The sequence below is a fragment of the Heterodontus francisci genome, chromosome 28 (genome assembly GCF_036365525.1).
Source record: "Heterodontus francisci isolate sHetFra1 chromosome 28, sHetFra1.hap1, whole genome shotgun sequence".
In the NCBI taxonomy this organism is placed as follows: domain Eukaryota; kingdom Metazoa; phylum Chordata; class Chondrichthyes; order Heterodontiformes; family Heterodontidae; genus Heterodontus; species Heterodontus francisci.
Genome location: NC_090398.1, coordinates 34,935,395 through 34,958,160, shown reverse-complemented (window position 1 = coordinate 34,958,160; position 22,766 = coordinate 34,935,395). Strand labels below are relative to the sequence as shown.

Here is a 22,766-nt window from a genome sequence, read left to right as displayed (position 1 = left end):
GTTGAATTTTTTGTAGAGGTGACAGAGAAAGTAGACAATGTTAATGCAGTAGATGCAATTTATCCAGATTTTCAAACAGTCTTCGATAAGGTATCACATAACAGACTAATGAATAAGGTCAGAGATTGCAGGATCAGGGAACAAGCAGAATGGACAGCTAGCTGGTTTCAAAACAGAAAGCAGAGAGTAGGGATAAAGAGTAGTTATTCAGAATGGCAGAAGGTGGAAGGTGGTGTTCATAAGATCATAAGATCATAAGAACTAGGAGCAGGAGTAGGCCGCCCGGCCCCTCGAACCTCCTCCGCCATTCAATAAGATCATGGCTGATCTTTTCGTGGACTCAGATCCACTTACCCGCGCTCTCACCGTATCCCTTAATTCCTTTATTGTTCAAAAAGATATCTACCTTAGCTTTAAAAACATTTCCTGAAGTAGCGTCAACTACTTACTGGGCAAGGAATTCCATAAATTAACAACCCTCTGGGTGAAGAAGTTCCTTCTCAATTCAGTCCTAAATCTGCTCCCTCAAGAACCCACAAGGATCAGTGCTGGGATCAGTGTTTTACAATTTATATTAATGATTTAGACTTTGAAATCAAAACCACAATTTCTAAATCTTCAGATGACACCAAACTTGGGGTTGGGGGGGATAGTTAATCTGAGGAGGATAGCAACAAATTACATGAAGATATTCACAAACTTGCAGAATGGACATGTAATTGACAAATTAATGTCAACATAGATAAATGTGAGGTGTTACATTTTGGAAAGAAAAGTGAAGAGGTTACATATTACTTGCAAAATAAGAATCTAAATGGGACAGAGGAGGTAAGGGATCTGGGAGTACAAATACACAAATCACAAAGTAGCTCCACAGGTTAACAGTAAACCAAGCACTAAGGTTTATTCCTAGGGGGTAGAATTGAAAAGTATCGAAGTTATGCTAAACTTGTGCCAAACCCTGGTTGGACCACACCTGGAATACTGCAGACAATTCTGTTCACCATATTATAAAAAAGATATGGAGGCAGTGGAGAGGGTGCAAAAATATTTACAAGGATGATACCAGAAATGTAGGGAATACCGATCAGGAGGGAATGAACAGGCTGGTCTCTTTTCTCTAAAAAGAGAGCAGGCTGAGGGGTGACCTAACAGAGATTTTTGAAAGTATGAAAAGTTTCGATAGAGGAGACACAGAGAGAATGTTTCCACTTGTGGGGAAAAGCAAAACTAGAGGCCATCAATGTCAGATAGTCACCCACAAATCAAACAGCGAATTCAGATTCGTGAGTCCTGTATGATGTGTTACCTCCCTGGTGCTGGGGTAAAGGACATCACGGAGAACATTCTGCAGGGGGAAGGGGGTGAGCCAGAGTTGTGGTGCACATCGGTACCAACGACATAGAGAGGGCAGGTATTGAGGTCCTACAGTCTGATTTTCAGGAGTTAGGGAGGAAATTAAAAAGTAGGACCTCAAAGGCAGGAATCTCTGGATTAGTCCCCGTGCCACGCACCAGTGAAAGTAGAAATAGGAAGATAGGGAGGATTAATGTGTGGCTCGAGACATGATGCAAGAGGGCTTCAAATTATTGGGATATTGGGATCTGGGGCAGGAGACACCTATTAAAAAACGACGGGTTGCACCTCAGCAGGACTGGGCCCAATGTCCTTGTGGGGAGGTTTACTAGTGTAGATGGAGAGGCTTTATACTAAATTGGTAGGGGCACAGGCAACACCATATAAAGTAGAAAAGTGTAGAATAAGGTGCTTAAAGTAGTGAGAGTATTGGACAGTACTAGAGAAGGAAGTAGTACCATATTAAATCGGAGCTGACTAAGGACTACAGGGAATACAGGTTCAGAATGCATGTTTAGAAATGTAAAGTGTGGTGAATAAGGTTGATGAGCTACAAGCACGAACACCTATGTGGGAACATAATGCAGTGGAAATAACAGAAACGTGGCTTAAAACTGGTGAGGACGGGGCACTTAATATTCACGGATACAAAGTGTTCAGAAAACATAGCGAAGGAGAAAAGGGAGGTGTGTGGCAGTACTGATTAGGGAAGACATTGTAGTGTTGGAAAGAGAGGATGATCTTCAGGGAGCAAGGATAGAATACATTTGGTTAGAGGTGAGAAAGAAAAGGATGTGATCACATGACTGGGGGTAATCTACAGGCCTCGGAATAGTGACAGAGAGAAATAATGGAGCAAATCTGCACGGAAATCACAGAGATGTGCGAGAACTATAGAGTGGTGATATTGGGGGAACGTTAATTACCCGAATGTCGATTGGGATAATGTTAGAGTAAAGGGAAAGGAGGGGTTAGGAATTTCTGAAATATTTTCAGGCGAACTTCCTTGACTAGCATGTCCTCAGTCCAACTAGGAAGGAGGCATTGGTGGATCTGGTGCTTGAGGAATGAGGTGTATCAAGTATCTGTGGGGGAACATTTGGGGAAGAGTGATCATTGTATCATAGGCTTTAGATTAGTCATGGAGAAGAGCAAGGAACAATCTAAAATAGTGAAAGATGGACACGTTCAATGGGATGAGAGGGGATCTAGCCAGGGCAAAATGGAACCAAAGACTAATAGGAAAAATGGTAATGGAACCATGGGTGATCTTTAAGGAGGAGCTGTTTCAGGTGTGGGCTAAGTACATTCGAACAAGCTCGAAAGGTAGGGGAACCAAAGCCAGGGCTCCTTGGATAATGAGGGAGCGAGAGAATATGATGAAACAAAAAACAAGTCTGTATGATGCATGACAGGTGAATTCTTCAAGCACGAACCAGGCCAAACACAATGGGCTGGATTTTACCGAGCCCCTGATCTCAGGCTCCGTGGCGGGGAGGCAGAAGATGCTTCTGGCAGAGGCTCGCCATAGAGCCCGATGCCATGAGGGCCAGGCCTGATCCTCCTGGCAGTGGCAAGGCTCTGTGACGGCACCCCAGCCGCAGGGCAACAGGACCTGCATTTAAATATTTTTATGAATAGATTTAAATAAACTTACCTCGAATCTTCTGGGCCTGCCATGATCTTCAGTGCGGCGGCCGGCCCTCCCACACCTTCACTTCCCCGTCTGGGAAAAGCAGGCATGACACTGGTGCGGGATGGGGGGGAATTAAGATTTTTAGTGCGGGGAGAGGGTCCGGTACTGGGGGGGACGGGGCCAAATAATCATCATCAGTATAGGGGATTGTGGGAAGGGGTGAACTTTAAACTTTGTAAAGTCTGGGGGGCAAAGGTCACATTTCAAAGCTAAGTGTTTTTTGGAGGGAAAGGGCAAATATTTAATGTAATTGTTACTGGGTGGGAAAGGGGCGTTACAATTTTATTTGGTTAATTTTGGGGCAGGGATACTTCTTTAAAAATTCAAATTGGCTGGCAGAACTGGCTGCCCTTGAAAGATGGCACCAGCACCTGCACACAGGCATCTGACACTATTGCCGGCGTCGGACAGCCCGTCCCCTCCACATTGGGAGGGGAGGGGAGGCGACAAACCGTGCCGGCTGTTTAAATGAGCTGTCTTCCCTAATCAGGACTGTCACCACACTTCCCTTTTATCCTTCCCTATCTTTTCATCAGTTCTGATGAAAGGTCACAGACCTGAAACAGTAACTCTGCTTCTCTCTCCACAGATGCTGCCAGACCTGCTGAGTATTGACTGCACTTTGTTTTTATTTCATATTCCCACATGCTGTTTGTACTTGTAGCTCAACAAACTTATTCACCACACTTTGTGCTTATACACACATGTCTAAACATGTCTTTGTATTCCTTGTAGTCCTTCTTAATCTCTCTATCTCTGTAATCTCCTCCAGCCCCACAACTCTCCGAGATATCTGCGCTCCTCTAATTCTGGCCTCTTGTACATCCCTGATTTTAATCGCTCCACCATTGGTGACCGTCAGTTTTCTAGGCCCCAAGCTCTGGAATACCTTCCCCAGACCACTTTCCTCCAATAAGACACTCCTTAAAACCTACTTTTAACCAAGCTTTTGGTCACCTGATCTAATAGCTCCAAATAAAGAAAAAGAAAGACTTACATTTCTATAATGCTTCTCATGACCACCGGACGTCTCAAAGCACCTTACAGCCAATGAAGTATTTTTGAAGTGTAGTCACTGTAGTAATGTAGGAAGTGTGGCAGCTAATTTACACACAGTAAACTCCACAAACAGCAATGTGATAATGAACAGACAATCTGTTTCTGTGATATTGATTGAGGGCCAGGATTGGCCAGGACACCAGGGAAAATCCCCCTGCTCTTCTTCAAAATAGTGCCATAGAATCTTTTACATACACCCAAGCTGGTCGATGGGACCTCGGTTTAACATCTCATGTGGAAGACGGTACTTCCAACAGTGCAGCACTTCCTCAGTACTGCATTGCAGTGTTCGTCTTGATCTTTGCATTCAAGTCACCCAACTCCAGCTCCTCGAGAACCGCGTTAGGGAACTGGAGCTGGAGCTGAATGAACTTCGGATCATTTAGGAGGCGGAGGGGGTTATTGAGAGGAGTTATGGGGAGGTAGTCACACCTCAGGTAAAAGAAGTAGGTAGATGGGTTACCGTCAGGGGAAGGAGAGGGAACCAGCAAGCAGTGCAGGGATCCCCTGTGGCCGTTTCCCTCAACAACAGGTATACCGTTTTGGATACTGTTGCGGGGGACGACTTACCAGGGGTAAGCAATGGGGTGCAGGTCTCTGGCACAGAGTCTGTCCCTGTTGCTCAGAAGGGAAGGGGGAAGAGGAGCAGAGCATTAGTCATTGGGGACTCCATAGTTAGGGGAACAGATAGGAGGTTCTGTGGGAACGAGAGAGACTCACGGTTGGTGTGTTGCCTCCCAGGTGCCAGGGTTCGTGATGTCTCGGATCGTGTTTTTGGGATCCTTAAGGGGGAGGGGGAGCAGCCCCAAGTCGTGGTCCACATAGGCACCAACGACATAGGTAGGAAGATTTAAGACAGAAATTCAGGGAGCTAGGGTGGAAGCTTAGAGCGAGAACAAACAGAGTTGTTATCTTTGGGTTGTTGCCCGTGCCACGTGATAGCGAAGCGAGGAATAGGGAGAGAGGAGTTGAACACGTGACTGCAGGGATGGTGTAGGAGGGAGGGTTTTGGTTTCCTGGATAATTGGGGCTCTTTCTGGGGTAGGTGGGACCTCTACAAACAGGATGGTCTTCACCTGAACCAGAGGGGTACCAATATCCTGGGGGGGGAGATTTGCTAGTGCTCTTCGGGGGGGTTTAAACTAATTCAGCAGGTGAATGGGAACCTAAATTGTAGTTCCAGTGTACAGGATGTTGAGAGTAGTGAGGTCAGGGATAAGGTTACAAGGACGCAAGAGGGCACTGGCAAGCAAGAACTTGGTTTAAAGTGTGTCTACTTCAACGCCAGGAGCATCCGGAATAAGGTGGGTGAGCTTGCAGCATGGGTTGGTACCTGGGATCTCGATGTAGTGGCCATTTCGGAGACATGGGTAGAGCAGGGGCAGGAATGGATGTTGCAGGTTCCGGGATTTAGATGTTTCAGAAAAAACAGAGAAGATGGTAAAAGAGGGGGAGGTGTGGCATTGTTAATCAAGGAGAGTATTACAGCAGCAGAAAGGACGTTTGAAGACTCGTCTACTGAGGTAGTACGGGCCGAGGTTAGAAACAGGAGAGGAGAGGTCACCCTGTTGGGAGTTTTCTATAGACCTCCAAATAGTTCCAGAGATGTAGAGGAAAGGATAGCGAAGATGACTCTCGATAGGGGCGAGAGTAACAGGGTAGTTGTTATGGGGGACTTTAACTTTCCAAATATTGACTGGAAATACTATAGTTCGAGTACTTTAGATGGGTCAGTTTTTGTCCAGTGTGTGCAGGAGGGTTTTCTGACACAGTATGTAGACAGGCCAACCAGGGGCGATGCCACATTGGATTTGGTACTGGGTAATGAACCCGGCCAGGTGTTAGATTTAGATGTAGGTGAGCACTTTGGTGATAGTGATCACAATTCGGTTAGGTTTACCTTAGCGATGGGCAGGGACAGGTATATACTGCAGGGCAAGAATTATAGCTGGGGGAAAAGAAATTATGATGCGATTAGGCAAGATTTAGGATGCGTAGGATGGGGAAGGAAACTGCAGGGGATGGGAACAATCGAAATGTGGAGCTTATTCAAGGCGCAGCTACTGCGTGTCCTTGATAAGTATGTACCTGTCAGGCAGGGAGGAAGTTGTCGAGCGAGGGAGCCGTGGTTTACTAAAGAAGTTGAAGCGCTTGTCAAGAGGAAGAAGGCGGCTCATGTTAGGATGAGACGTGAAGGCTCAGTTAGGGCGCTTGAGAGTTACAAGCTAGCCAGGAAGGATCTAAAGGGAGAGCTAAGAAGAGCAAGGAGAGGACACGAGAAGTCATTGGCGGATAGGATCAGGGAAAACCCTAAGGCTTTCTATAGGTATATCAGGAATAAAAGAATGACTAGAGTTAGATTAGGGCCAATCAAGGATAGTAGTGGGAAGTTGTGTGTGGAATCAGAGGAGATAGGGGAAGCGTTAAATGAATATTTTTCGTCAGTATTTACAGTAGAGAAAGAAAATGTTGTCGAGGAGAATACTGAGATACAGACTACTAGGCTAGATGGGATTGAGGGTCACAAAGAGGAGGTGTTAGCAATTTTGGAAAGTGTGAAAATAGATAAGTCCCCTGGGCCAGATGGGATTTCTCCTATGATTCTCTGGGAAGCTAGGGAGGAGATTGCAGAGCCTTTGTCCTTGATCTTTATGTCGTCATTGTCGACAGGAATAGTGCCAGAAGACTGGAGGATAGCAAATGTTGTCCCCTCGTTCAAGAAGGGGAGTAGAGACAGCCCTGGTAATTACAGACCTGTGAGCCTTACTTCGGTTGTGGGTAAAATGTTGGAAAAGGTTATAAGAGACAGGATTTATAATCATCTTGAAAAGAATAAGTTCATTAGCGATAGTCAGCACGGTTTTATGAAAGGTAGGTCGTGCCTCACAAACCTTATTGAGTTTTTCGAGAAGGTGACCAAACAGGTGGATGAGGGTAAAGCAGTGGATGTGGTGTATATGGATTTCAGTAAGGCATTTGATAAGGTTCCCCACGGTAGGCTATTGCAGAAAATATGGAAGTATGGGGTTGAAGGTGATTTAGAGCTTTGGATCAGAAATTGGCTAGCTGAAAGAAGACAGAGGGTGGTGGTTGATGGCAAATGTTCATCCTGGAGTTTAGTTACTAGTGGTGTACCGCAAGGATCTGTTTTGGGGCCACTGCTGTTTGTCATTTTTATAAATCACCTGGAAGAGAGTGTAGAAGGGTGGGTTAGTAAATTTGCGGATGACACGAAGGTCGGTGGAGTTGTGGATAGTGCCGAAGGATGTTGTAGGGTACAGAGGGACATAGATAGGCTGCAGAGCTGGGCTGAGAGATGGCAAATGGAGTTTAATGCGGAGAAGTGTGAGGTGATTCACTTTGGAAGGAGTAACAGGAATGCAGAGTACTGGGCTAATGGGAAGATTCTTGGTAGTGTAGATGAACAGAGAGATCTTGGTGTCCAGGTACATAAATCCCTGAAAGTTGCTACCCAGGTTAATAGGGCTGTTAAGAAGGCATATGGTGTGTTAGCTTTTATTAGTAGGGGGATTGAGTTTCGGAGCCACGAGGTCATGCTGCAGCTGCACAAAACTCTGGTGAGACCGCACCTGGAGTATTGTGTGCAGTTCTGGTCACCGCATTATAGGAAGGATGTGGAAGCTTTGGAAAGGGTGCAGAGGAGATTTACTAGGATGTTGCCTGGTATGGAGGGAAGGTCTTACGAGGAAAGGCTGAGGGACTTGAGGTTGTTTTCATTGGAGAGAAGGAGGAGGAGAGGTGACTTAATAGAGACATATAAGATAATCAGAGGGTTAGATAGGGTGGATAGTGAGAGTCTTTTTCCTCGGATGGTGATGGCAAACACGAGGGGACATAGATTTAAGTTGAGGGGTGATAGATATAGGACAGATGTTCGAGGTAGTTTCTTTACTCAGAGAGTAGTAGGGGTGTGGAACGCCCTGCCTGCAACAGTAGTAGACTCGCCAACTTTAAGGGCATTTAAGTGGTCATTGGATAGATATATGGATGAAAGTGGAATAGTGTAGGTCAGAGGGCCGAAGGGCCTGTACTGCGCTGTAATGTTCTAAAAAAAAAGTCCTGGACTGGGATTTGAATCCAGAACCTTGTGACGCAGAGGTGAGAGGGCAACCAACTGAGCCACAGCTGACACATCTATGTGACTCAGTATCATACTTTGTTTTAGAATACTACTGTGAAGTGCATTGGGTCATTTTATTACATTAAAGGTGCTATATAAATATCAGCTTTTGTTATTGTCTGCTCTTAACTCAATGTATGGTTGTTAAATTTACTGATGACACAAAGATAGGTAGGCGAGTAAGTTGTGAATAGGACATAAAGAGTCCACAAAGAGATATAGACAGGTTAAGTGAGTAGGCAAAAATTTGGCAGATGGAGTATTATGTGGGAAAATGTGGACTTGTCCACTTTGGCAGGAAGAATTGAAAAGCAGTATATTATTGAAATGGAGAGAGATTGCAGAACTCTGCAGTACAGAGGGATCGGGGTGTCCTGGTACATGATTCACAAAGTTAGTATGCAGGTACAGCAAGTAATGAGGAATGAAATGGAATGCTGTTGTTTATTGCAAGGGGAATAGAATATAAAAGTAGGGAAGCTTAGCTATAGTTGGACAGGGTGTTGGTGAGACAACATCTGAAAAACTGCATTCTTAAGAAAGGATAGAATTGCATTAGAAACAGTTCAGAGAAGGTTCACTCGACTGATTCCTGGGATGAAGGGGTGATCATGTGAGGAAAGGTTGGACAGGTTGGGTCTGTATTCATTGGAGTTTAGAAGAATGAGAGGTGATCTTATTGAAACATATAAGATCCTGAGGGGACTTGACAGGTGGATGTTGAAAAGATGTTTCCCCTTGTGGCGGAGACTAAAATTAGGGAACACAGTTTAAAAATAAGGGGTCTCCCATTTAAGACCAAGATGATGAGAAATGTTTTCTCTCATAGGGTTGTTAGTCTGTGGAATTCTCTTCTCCAGATAGCAGTGAAGGCAGGGTCATTGAATATTTTTAAGGCTGAGTTCGACAGATTCTTGATTGACAGGGGTGTCAAAGGTTATAGCAGCGAGACGGGAAAGTAGAGTCGGGGCTGCAATGGTTAGCACCGCACAGTGGCGCAGTGGTTAGCACCGCAGCCTCACAGCTCCAGCGATCCAGGTTCAATTCTGGGTACTGCCTGTGTGGAGTTTGCAAGTTCTCCCTGTGTCTGCGTGGGTTTCCTCCGGGTGCTCCGGTTTCCTCCCACATGCCAAAGACTTGCTGGTTGATAGGTTAATTGGCCATTATAAATTGCCCCTAGTGTAGGTTGGTGGTAGGGAAATATAGGGACTGGTGGGGGTGTGGTAGGGATATGGAATTAGTGTAGGATTAGTATAAATGGGTGGTTGATGGTCGGCACAGACTCGGTGGGCCGAAGGGCCTGGTCAGTGCTGTATCTCTAAACTAAACTAAACTTATCAAATGGTACAGGCTCCAGGAGCCGAATGACCGACTCCACCTGCTAAGGTGTATGTTCATATCGAATATGGTCCTACTTCCTTTTCTAGTACTATCCAATACACTTTATTTACCTTATTCCTCTATTCTACTTCTATATGCTAGTGATCATCCCCCTGCCACTTCAATATAAAACCTCCGCAACCGCACCAGTGAACATCCCCACTCGGCCATTGGTCCCAGTCCTGTTGGGGTGGAACCTGTCCCTTTTGAATAGGTGCCTCCTGCCCCAGAACTGGTCCCAATGCCCCAAGAATCTGAAGCCCTCCCTCCTGCACCATGCTTCAAGCCACATATTGATGCTCCCTATCTTCTGATTTCTACTCTCACTGGTGTGTGACACTGGGACTAATCCACAGATTATTACCAGAGATCTGACTTTTTAAACTTCCTCCCGCGCTCCTGAAAATCTGACTGTAGGATCTCAGTACCTTCCCTCTCTATGTTTATTGGTATTGATGTGTCCCACCACTGCTAGCGCGCTTCCTTCCCCTGCAAACTATTCTGCACTCTCGCCTTTACCCCGGCATGAAAGAGGCAACTCACCATGTGGGACTCACAATGAGGGTTACAGAAATACCTGACTATGGAATCTCCTATAACCACTGCATTCCTACACTTTGCTGTCCCCCTTGTGCAGTCTCTTGCTCATTGGTGCCATGGTCTGGACTGCTCTCCAATGTGTTGTCATTCTCAGCAGTCTTATGGGGAATCTTGTGGGGGCACAGTTTCAAACTAAGGGCCCTTCCATTGAAGATGAAGTTGAGGAGGAACTTCGTCTCCGAGGGTTGTTAGTGTTTGGAATTCTTTTCCCCAGAGAGCAGTGGAGGCTGGATCATTGAATATATTCAAGGCTGAGTTGGACAGATTTTGGATTGACAAGGGAGTCGATGTTTATTGGGGGCAGGCAGGAAAGCGGGGTTAAGGCCACAATTAGATCAGTCATGACCTTATTGAATGTCAGAACAGACTCGAGGGACTGAATGGCCGACTCCTGCTCCTATTTCTAATGTTCTTATGAGGATGATACCAATCGCCTGCATCAGGACATAGATAGGCTATCAGAATGGGCAGACAAATAGCAGATGGAATGTCATAGAGAGAAGTGTGAGGTGATGCATTTGGCAGAAGAGATAGAGAGAGGCAATACAGACTTAATGGCACAGCTCTCGAGTGTGCAGGAATGGAGGGACCTGGGAGTTCATGTGCATGGGTCTTTGAACATGGCAGGACATATTGGGAGAGTAGTTAACAAAGTTTATGGGATCTTGGGCTTCATAAATAGAAGTATTGAGTACAAAAGCAGGGAAGTTATGTCGAATCTTTATAAAGCTCTGGTTAGGCCACAATTGGAGTATTACGTCCAGTTTTGGTCACCACACATTAGGAAGAATGTGAGGGTTTTTGAGAGGGTGCAGTAGAGATTTAGCACAACAGTTCCAGGGATGGGGGATTTTAGCTACACGGTTAGATTGGAAAATCTGGGGTTGTTCTCCTTACATATGAAGTTGGAGCAGGAGGAGGCCACTCGGCCCCTTGAGTCTGCTCCGCTATTCAATAAGATCATGGCTGATCGCCTCCCTATCCCCAACAACCTTTCACCCCCTTGCATATCAAGAATTTATCTACCTCTGTCTTAAAAATATTCAAAGATTCTGCTTCCACCGCCTATTGAGGAAGGAAGTTCCAAAGACTCACGACCTTCAGAGAAAAAAATTCTCCTCATCTCTGTCTTAAATGGGTGACCTCTTATTTTTAAACAGTGACCCCTGATTCTAGATTCTCCCACAAGAGGAAACATCCTTTCCACATCCACCTTGTCAAGACCTATCAGAATCTTATATGTTTCAATCAAGTTGCCTCTTACTCTTCTAAACTTCAGTGGATACAAGGCGATCCTGTCCAACCTTTCCTCATAGGACAACCCACCCATTCCAGGTATTACTCTAGTAAACCTTCTTTGAACTGCTTCTAATGCATTTCCATCCTTCCGACTACTTTGTTCTACTTGAGCTGCATGAAGGGAGGTTGTCAATTGAGCCAAGTAGTTCCCCAGGTGTCTTGAACATGGCTGCAAATGAGATCGAGGTATGTTGGGGTCAAGAGAAGGTGAAAGTAAATGTCCTTTTCATGATTACATACATTCCTTGTCTGGTCCACCAATCACTGCACAAACCTAAGCTGGGAACCACACACCTGAAGGATTTTGGATTTTTCGATGCCAGTTTTAAGGATTAATTATCTGCTAAAGGATCTGAGTTTGTTTCAGGGTATTAATTTAACAAAGGAACTGTTAAATGGACTGATCAACAGCATGATGGTAAGGGTGACTGCATTCGAAATGTCTTATTCAGTAGACTGTCTAGAAAGTTCAAGATAAGACAGTTGCAAGGTTTTGAAAATCTCTGAGAAGCTGTTGTAAGCATCAGATGTTGTAGTAATAATCTGTTTGAAACTATGAGAAAGAGGTATCGTGTGTGGAAAAGTATAAACATTTTTGCCAGCAAGATTATAAAACCAGGATTTTAGCAAGTTCGAGTAGACAGTCCATGAGGAGATCACGAAAACAATCCAGGAGAAAACCACAGGGGATGTCGATGGAGAATTAGGACTGAACTTTATCAGCAGCAAAGAAATCCTGCCACCAGGACTGAAAGTGAGACCTGATCCCGTGCCGGTGGGTGGTGGGACCTGACCCCGTGCCGGTAGGTGGCGGGACCTGACCCTGTGGATGGTGGGACCTGACCCCATGCCATCGGGTGACAGGACCTGACCCTGTAGCAGTGGGTGACGGGACCTGACCCTGTGCAGGTGGGCAGCAGGACCCTGGGGCGGCATTTTAACAGCGGTGGCTAATTCAGACTTGAACTCTTTAACTCTGCCAGAGCCAGACAGGCAGGCCTCGGTGATCGGGAGGAGAGGGAAAATCCTCTTCCATTGTTGGTGCTGTAGCCACGAGGGTGGCCATTGTGAGCTGGAGGCCTCTTCATTGACCATCGAGCAGCCATAAGGGAGGATTTACCTGGCGCTTTCCCATATTAGCGGAGGTGGGAAGTGCCTCTTCATTGGCACTTAATTGCCTCAATTGGCTTCCCGGTGGGCGGCAGTGCCACTGAGGTTCCCGCTGCCGGAAAAATGCCGTGGCACCGGGAAGCAGAAGAATTGGCCATTCTGAGTTTTGAGGAGTAGTTCTAATTAAGCTTATGTGAATCTCTTTTTTTTAATTTTTTGTACTTTAATGTTAATAAATGTAATCAGTTAAAGTCATTACCGTAAAGAGTTAAAACAAACACCTCCCCTGGAAACATTGTACCCACAATCATTTCACATTTTTCCACATTATACTCCATTTTCCAGATCTTTGCCCACTCACATAACCTATCTCCATCCCTTTGTAGCCTCCTTATGTCCACTTCACAACTTACATTCCTACCGATCTTTGTGTCATCAACAAATTTAATAACCATACCTTCAGTCCCTTCATCCAACTCATTTATATAAATTGTAAAATGTTGAGGCCCCATCACTGATCCCTGTAAGACACCACTCATTACATTTTGCCAACCAGAAAATGACCTATTAATGCCTACTCTCTGTTTCCTGTTAGCTCGCCAATCTTCTACCCACACCAATGTTACCCTCTACACCGTGAGCTTTTATTTTCCACAATAATCTTTGATGTGGTACCTGATTGTTATTATCTCCTTGGAGCAGAAAAGGTTGAGAGGAGATCTGACAGAGGTGTATAAGATTATAACAGGTTTAGATAAGATCGACAAAGAAAATCTGTTACCATTAGCTGAAGGTACAAATTTCAGATTTTGAGCAAGAGATACAGGGGGTTTGTGAGGAAGAACTTTACTTTCCACAGTGAGTAGTCATGACTTGGAACTCACTGTCTAGGAGGGTGGAGGAAGTGGAGATGATCAATGATTTCAGAAGGAAATTCGATACGTACTTGAGGGAAATAAACTAGCAGGGCTACAGAGATAGAACGGGGGAATGGGACTGACTGAATTGCTATACAGAGAGCTGGCATGGACTCAATGGGTCGAATGGCCTCCTGTGGCAAAATGACTCTCTGATGTGAATGTGAAACTCGCTACCACAGGAGATGTTTGTGGTGAATAGTTTATATACATTGAAGGGGAGGCTAGATAATCAGATGAGAGAGAAGACAATAGAGGAGTTATGCTGATAGAATTAGATGAGGAAAGACAAGAGGAGGCTCGAGTGCAGCATCAATGCCTGCATGGACTGGTTGGGCCGAATGGCCTGTTTCTGTGCTGTATATCCTATGTAATACAGTACTGGCTGTGTGAAGTCTTTAACTGTCCCTCAGTCTGGTCTCATTGCCTGATGATCAGAATTACCCTCCTGGAGCTGAGTGACCAGCCTCGTCATGTTTGGGGAAAATGGTCTCATTCTGTCGCTTCTTAAATCCTGGATTTTATGGGAATGGGGTGATTTCTCCTGAATTAAATGATAAAACGGTGATTTCCTGTACTTTTTACTCTGTGCAGTATATCAATTTGTATAATACCTGGGGTGAGTTATATTGTGAAATGGTGCTAACTGCTGCTGTAAAATCCATTCCCCAGGATTTTGTCTAACAAGGAGAATTGATTCTGTCCCATTGTAAGTTTTAAATGTGCCTGTGCTCCTATTTTACAGGGGAGGGGAGTCACTCACTTTATTCCCCATTAAACTGGCGCTGCATTTATTTCAAATGGAACTGGTCCGACTGTTTCTGGGGAATTTTCGGAAGTTCCCTCCCAGATTGGGGCTTCTCACACAGGGGACAGATTATGGGGAATTCACGGGTTTAGGCCTCAGGTTTTTCCCAGGAGCTGCTACTAAGAGGCCCCACCGCTGGCTGTGTCTGTACTCCGGGGTTAAAATCCCACAACACGTTAGATTGGAGTCTTTTTATCAAAAAGTTTAACCTCCCAAATGTCACTCTTTACTTAATGTTCAGGACTATGAATAATTCTAAACATTTACAGCTAAAATAATTCCTGTTTTCCCAATACTCCCAATCCAGGAAACGTCTCCCTCGACATACACATCCTGCATGGGATTGGATTAAATATCTCACTGTTAATTATTCAAACTCGGGATTTTGTCCTGTTTCTAGTTAAAATGGTGGACATGGAAAATATTTGACATTAATTTTCTGTACTGCTGGTTTATATTTTATATTTACATTCTGCTGTCCAGCCTTATTAATGATGATTTATTGTAATTAAATTATAAGACTCTTTCAGTGACCTGTATTTACTGATTCCATACAGATTGTAAAATCCCTGCTGGTTCACAAGGATCCATTTTAGATTTTCCAGTCCTGATGGTAAAATTAAACAATCCTCTTATTATTTGTCATCGTTGTGTTGAATCTGTTTCTTTCCCTTCATTACGGAGCAACTACACAATCTGTGACTGTTCCACAATTCACCCAACAATTAGAAACAAATAAACAGTTACCTCAACTCCTGGAATTTGTGCAATATGGGTCCTAGCCGCTGGAATCCTCCAAACTGAATGTAGCAGAACTCCAGATCAAGATTTTTTATGGTATCACAGAGAGCAATAATATGAGACAGGACCGCACAGTCAATTGGGGTCAGTCGCAATCTACTAAATGTAAGTGTGTTCACAGATCCCACTGTGTCCTGAACCAGTGTTTTATTCTGAGACTCAAACAGGTAGTGCAATGTGTTCAGGAGGTTCCTTTTACCAGTTTCACTCCTTGTGTTTCTAATCGCTCCTTTAACCTTCTCCTTCACCCAGTCAATCACTCGGCAGGTTGTTTGATGAGGAAATGGACCCAGAAACTCCTCCAGGGGTCGAGCTGCCTGTGGGGAGGAGAGACCGGCAACAAAACGCAGAAATATCTTAAATCTCCCATCCTTCTCGCTGTGAGCTTCACTGAGGAGTTTTGGGGTGTCCCCTCGACCTACAGTGAGGAATTGTGCAAGTGCGGCTACAAACTCTTGGATGGTGAGGTGTGGGAATGTGTAAACCACACTCTGGACAGAATCATCTCTCTCCAAAAGTTCCATCAAGAATCCAGACAGGAACTGGGAAGGTTGCAGATTGTACTCGATCAAATCTCCATTTCTAAACACAATCTTCTTCCTGGAGACTCCTGTGAAGGCCATCTCACCGATCTTCAGTAACATATCACGGGGGTTTTCAATCTCTCGGCTATGGTTTTTCAGAATGTTGTAAATATAGTAGGAATATAGCTGGGTGATGGTCTTGGGAACTTGCTGCTGTTTCCTGTCTCTTTGTGTAAAGAAGGAACCCAGTGACAGACAGAGGATCCAGCAGTAGGAAGGGTTGTAGCACATGGTGTACAGGATCTCGTTCTCCTCCACGTGTTTGAAAACAGCTGCTGCTACCGTCTGATCTTCAAAACACTTGTTGAAATATTCCTTCCGTTCATCACCAACAAATCCCAGGATTTCAGCCCAGACACTGATCTCAGCCTTTTCCAATAAATGTAATGAAGTGGGACGACTGGTCACTAACACTGAACATCCTGGGAGCAGCTTGTGTTGAATTAAACTGTACACAATGTCAGACACTTCACACCAGCATTCGGGATCTGTGCACATGTACTGAGGTTCTGTATTTCTCCGATTGTCACCAAAATCCATCGTGTCCTTGAATTCATCCAAACCATCAAATATAAACAGCAATCCCTCTGGATCCTTCCAGAGCTCTCCCAGAACATTCCCAAAGTAGGGATACTGATCCAGTACTAGATTCCTCAGGTTTATTCTACAGTTAATTGTATTCAAATCCCGGAATTTAAAACTGAAAACAAATTGAAAGTGTGGGTATATTTTCCCAGTGGCCCAGTCATAAACAATCTTTTGTACCATTGTTGTTTTTCCAATCCCTGGGACTCCGCTCACTGCTGCTGAACTCCCAGATTTGGATTTTCCCCAGGAAAAACTACTCTGGAACAATTGATCAGTTCGGATTTTTTCCAGTTCTCTCCGGAGATGTTTCTCTCTCCACTCTTCATGATCTCGACCTCTTGCCAGCAGTTCATGTTCTACAAGCGTCCGATCTCGAACAGTAGAAATGACCGTTAGCTCAGCGTATCGATCAACCAGCTGGAAAATCTTAACCTTCTCCTTTATTAGGATAGTGTTCACTCTCAGTGTTTCAGTTTGTACCTGGAGTGTTTCCTTGTGTTTCTGTTGAACATCTTCAATTAGAACAGACAGAAAGTGGTTTTCAATGTTAGCTGCATTGATATAAAAACAACTTCTGAAAAACATTTTATTATTCAATAAATGTGGCAAGATTTAATTCACAGCTTCAGTAGAGTAAATTAAAACTCAGTTAACGAAAACTTTGCTTGAAGGTGAACAATGGTGAAAAGAAGTTTTAAATCCTGGTTTGATTCTAACATTTACTGAAGATGGAGATGCCCACACAGGTAATATTTTCCCTCTGATGGTTAACATGATCCGGCCTGCCCTGTTCGATTAGAAATCTCATTACAAATCCACACGTGATCCTGGTTATACAACCATAGAGATTTCATTGCATTAACTTTTAAAACTATCAGCAGTATTTACCTTCTGCAGAAATGGGAAATGTGACATCGGACACAAGTGGGTTATACTGTGAATTGTCAGTAATCCCACTGTTATTGTATCAGACAATGAGCAGTTTATCTGGCTGGACACTGGCTCCCAGTTCGGCAACGTATCAATTTAAAAATTCTCACTGTTTTCAAATCCCTCCGTGGCCTGGACCCTCACTATCTCTGTAACCACCTCCAGCCTGACAAAACTCTGAGGTCTCTGCATTCCACCAAGGGTAGAGTAACACAGTTATGTCACATGGACTAGTAAGCCAGAGGCTTGGATCACTGATCCGGAGATGTGAGTTTATGTACAACCATGGCAGCTGGGGAATGTAAATTCTGTTAAGTAAATAATTCAGGAATAAAGCTAGTATCAAGTATCATGAAAACTACCAGATTGTCATGAAAATCCATCTGGTTCACTAATGTCGTTTAGGGAAAGAAATCCACCGTCCTTATCCAGTTTGGTTCTAGGTGACTCCAGACACGCAACAACGTGTTGGACTGTTAACTGCTGGCTAAACTGGCCTGGCGAGCAACTTAGTTCTATCAAATCATTATAAAAAAGGTCTAAGCAGTATAAAACCAGACAAACCACCTGGCATCGGCTGAGGCTCCTGACACCACAATGATAAAGCAGTCCACTTGATCGGCACCCCATTCACCACCGTAATCATTCACTCCTCCACCAACAGTACACAGTGGCAGCAGTGTGTACCAGATACAAGATGCAGTACAGCAACTAGTCAAGCCTCTGTCAACAGCACCTTCTAAAATCACAACCTCTACCACTCACGAGAAGTGCAACGGTGGAAATATAGAAGCAAACTGAAGAATTATAAAAACTGACTGTTCCTTTGAAAAGTGGACAGTGTGATGCAAAATGGCCACTGAAAGTTGGGCTGACTTGGCCTGTATATTCAAACTGTCTCACTGTCTGTTAAGAACAAGAGGATACATTCCAGGCTAGGAGGTGTCAATTACACCCATCTTGAAACCATCAAGAGACATTCCTGAATTGAATGTGTTCTTCTGAAACAAATGAGGTGTGAAGTAGCCACATTCTGGGCCACTGTGTGGTCACAACAGGGAGGGGGACCAGGCATCTCCTAACAGATGCTAATGTGTGAATATTTTTTTACCTTAAAAAGATATCTCTATGGAGAGTGAAAGAGAGAGAGAGAGATCACAAGAACATCACCAAAAAGCAGTCTAACTGAGGTCTATGAAAAGTAGCCCAGCAAAAACCAAAGAAGGAACCCTGCTGCAAATTCTACACTTAAACTTGGTGCAGCAGAGAACTGAAAGTGACCACCACCCCCAGTCTGAAGTCTCAACCACCAGAAAACTGCAAACACCCAGGCCTGCAACTTTAAAGAAACTGTCCTCTCAGAAGATTCAACAGGTTTACCATGAACCCTGAACACTTACCTCACTTCAAACCACTTACCCTTTTCCTCTCTATTGATTCTTTTGTCTGTGTGTGTGTATGAGTGAATGTTTGCATGGGTGCAGTTGCGACCATTTCGGGAATGAAAATTGTTCAATAAATAGTTAATCTTCTGTTTTAAACCTACAAGAAAACCTGTCACTGTGTGTTTATTTGACAAATAAAACACAAGGGGCTAAAAGCGTAATAACAAAATCACTTGCTGTGGTCAGTTGGGAAGTGAACAGTGGGAACAAGCCGTGCCTCAGTCACCTGGCTGTAACAATGGGAACACCACCACCTGCAATTTCTCTTCCAAGTCTCTCAGCATCCTGACTTGGATCTGTATTGCTGATCCTTCACTGTCACTGGGTCAAAAACCTGGAACTCCCTTCCTAACAGCAGTGTGGGTGTACCTACACCAGACAGACTTCAGCAGTTCAAGGCAGCTCACCACCATCTTCTCAAAAGCAATTAGGATGGGCAACAAATGTGGGCCTTGCCAGCAATGCTCAGATCCCATGAACGCATAAAAAAATGTACAGGACTGCTAAGCATTGATTTGATACATTGGTTGTGGGATTGCTTAGCTGTCTATAGCACTGCTGCTTCTGCTGTTTATAATGCATGTAGCCCTGTGTAATTACATTACCGGGTTGGCACCTAATGTTCAGCTATGCCTGGTGCTGATCCTGCAATGCTGTCCTCCACTCATCGTTGAACTAGGGTTGAACCCCTGGCACAACAGTAACGGTAGAGTGAGAAATATGTCAGGCCACAAGGTAACTGATTTTGATGGAATACAATTCTGCTGCTGCTGATGGTACACAGTGCCTCATGGATGCCCAGATTTGTGTTGTTAGATCTGCTGTGAAACTATCCCATTTAACAGTATGGTAGTTGCCAGAAACCAAATGATGGAGAGATCCTCAGTGTGAAGATGGGATTTACTCCACAAGGATTGTGTGCCCCATTCAGCGTATATTCTGTGCCATCTCTTCTCAGTGTTTCTTCTGAGTGGTGTTCAACATGAACGAATAGTAATTCATCAGCTGAGGGAGGGCGGTAGGTGGTAATCAGCAGGATATTTCCTTGTCTGTATGTGACTTGATGCCATGCAAATTCAAGGGATCTGGAGTCAATGTTGAGAACTCCCAGGGCCACTCTCTCCTGACTGTGTACCACTGTGCCACCATCTGTGATGGGTCTGTCCTGTCGGTGGGACTGGACATATCCAGTGATTGTGAAGGAGGAATCTGGACCATTGGCTGAGATATATGATGATGTAACTATGACTATTTCAGGCTGTAGTTTGACGAGCCTGTGGGACAGTCTCCCAATTTTGGCACAATTCCCCAGATGTCAGTGAGAAGCACTTTGCAGGGTCGACTGGGCTGGTTATATCTGGTGCCCAGGTCAATACTGAATGGTGTCAGCAGTGTCTCAGTTGGTAGCTCACATCCTGTGAGTCAGAAGGTTGCGGGTTTAAGTCCCACTCCAGAAACCGGAGAATAAAAATCAAGGCTGATACTCCAATGCAGTACTGAAGGAGTGCTGCACTGCCAGAGGTGCTGTTTTTATGCTGAAACATTAAACCAATGCTCCTTTTCCCTCACGTGAATGTGCAACTTCCCATGGCACTATTTCAAAGACGACCAGGGGAGGTATGCCTGGGGAGTTATTGCCAGTGTCCTGGCCAACATTTACCCCTTCAGTCTACATCACAAAAGCAGATAATCTGGTTATTATCACATTGCAAAGCATGCCCGATCCTGGGTTCATAAATAGAGGTACTGAATACAAAAGTAGGGAAATCATACTCAACTATTATAAAGCTCTGGTGATGCTACAACTTGAGTATTGCACCCAGTTCTGGTCACCCACACTTTAGGAAGGACGTCAGGGTCCTTGAAATAACATAGGAGCAGGAGTAGGCCATTCAGCCCATTGAGCCTGCTCCATCATTCAATTAGATCATGGCTGATCTAATGAGTGCAGGCTGTAGATGCTTTGGAGAGGGTGCAGAGGACGTTCACCAGGATGTTGCCTGGTATGGAGGGTGCTAGCTATGAAGAGAGGTTGAGTAGATTAGGATTATTTTCATTAGAAAGACGGAGGTTGAGAGGGGACCTGATTGAGGTGTACAAAATCATGAGAGGTCTCGACAGGTTGGATAGCAAGAAGCTTTTCCCAGAGTGGGGGATTCGATTACTAGGGGTCACGAGTTCAAAGTGAGAGGGGAAAAGTTTAGGGGGGATATTCGTGGAAAGTTCTTTACACAGAGGGTGGTGGGTGCCTGGAACGCGTTGCCAGCGGAGGTGGTAGACGCGGGCATGATAGCGTCTTTTAAGATGTATCTAGACAGATGCATGAATGGGCAGGAAGCAAAGAGATACAGACCCTTAGAAAATAGGCGACAGGTTTAGATAGAGGATCTAGATCGGCGCAGGCTTGGAGGGCCGAAAGGCCTGTTCCTGTGCTGTAATTTTCTTTGTTCTTTGTTCTTGTTCTTTCCCACGCTATCTCCATATCCCTTGGTGTCATTAGTACCAGATATCCATCAATTTCTGTCTTGAACATGCTCAATGACTGAGTTTCCACAGCCCTCTGGGATACAGAATTCCAAAGATTCATCACCCTCTGAGAGAAGAAATTCCTTCTCATCTCAGTCTTAAATAGCCCACCCCTTATTCTGAGACTATGTCCCCTGGTTTAGACTTAAAGCCAGGGGAAACATCCCATCTACATCCACCCTGTCACACCCTGTAAGAATTTTGAAAGTTTCAATGAGATCAGCTCTCATTCTTCGAAACTCTAGACAGTGACTGGAAGCCAGTGTCCAGTGGCGTACCACAGGGATCAGTGCTGGGTTCCCTATTGTTTGTCATTTATATAAATGACATAGATGACTATGTGGGGGGTAGGATCAGTAAGTTCGCAGATGACACAAAGATTGGCCGAGTGGTTCACAGTGAGGTTGAGTGTCTTAGGTTACAGGAAGATATAGACAGGATGGTCAAATGGGCAGAAAAGTGGCAGATGGAATTTAATGCTGAAAAGTGTGAGGTGATACACTTTGGACGGAGTAATATGACACGGAAGTATTCAATGAATGGCCTGACACTGGGAAGTTCCGTGGAACAAAGGAACCTTGGCGTGTTTGTCCATATATCTCTGAAGGCAGAAGGACAGGATAATAGGGTGGTGACAAAGGCATATGGGACACTTGCCTTTATCAATCGAGGCATAGATTACAAAAGCAGGGAGGTTATGTTGGAGTTGTATAGAACTTTGGTAAGAACACAGCTGGAGTACTGTGTGCAATTCTGGTCGCCACATTATAGGAAGGATGAGATTGCATTGGAGGGGGTGCAGAGGCGATTCACCAGGATGTCGCCTGGGATGGAACATTTAAGCTATGAAGAGAGGTTGGATAGGCTTGGGTTGTTTTCGCTGGAGCAGAGAAGACTGAGGGGTGACCTGATTGAGGTGTACAAGATTATGAGGGGCATGGACAGGGTGGATAGGGAGCAGCTGTTCCCCTTAGTTGAAGGGTCAGTTACGAGGGGACACAAGTTTAAGGTGAGGGGCAGGAGGTTTAAGGGGGATTTGAGGAAGAACTTTTTCACCCAGAGGGTGGCGACAGTCTGGAAAGCACTGCCTGGGGGGCGGTAGAGGCGGGTTGCCTCACATCCTTTAAAAAGTACTTGGATGAGCAGTTGGCACATCATAACATTCAAGGCTATGGGCCAAGTGCTGGTAAATGGGATTAGGTAGACAGGTCAGGTGTCTTCAATGCATCGGTGCAGACTCGATGGCCGAAGGGCCTCTTCTGCACAGTATTATTCTGTGATTCTGTGAATACAGGCCCAGTTTCCTCGATCTCTCCGCATAAGACAATCCCGCCATCCCAGGAATGATGCAGAGGAGATTTACCACAATCGGTCCAGGGATGAGGGATTTTAGCGACAAGGTCAGGTTGGAGAAGCTGGGGTTGTTCTCCTTGGAGCAAAGGAGATTGAGGGGAGATTTGATAGACAGGTTTGGAGAAGGTAGACAGAGAAAAGCTTTTCCCATTAGCTGATTGTCTCCAAGACCA

General features: G+C 44.8%; 1 protein-coding gene across 1 annotated transcript in view; it reads right to left on the bottom strand.

Annotated features, from left to right (window-relative positions):
• LOC137345322 (NACHT, LRR and PYD domains-containing protein 3-like) overlaps positions 1-22,766 on the bottom strand; it is a 73,471-nt gene that overhangs the window by 16,588 nt on the left and 34,117 nt on the right. The window contains exon 6 of the mRNA XM_068008820.1: positions 15,114-16,851. Within this exon, the coding sequence (XP_067864921.1) occupies positions 15,114-16,851 (1,738 nt within the window). The remainder of the gene's footprint in view (positions 1-15,113; positions 16,852-22,766) is intronic.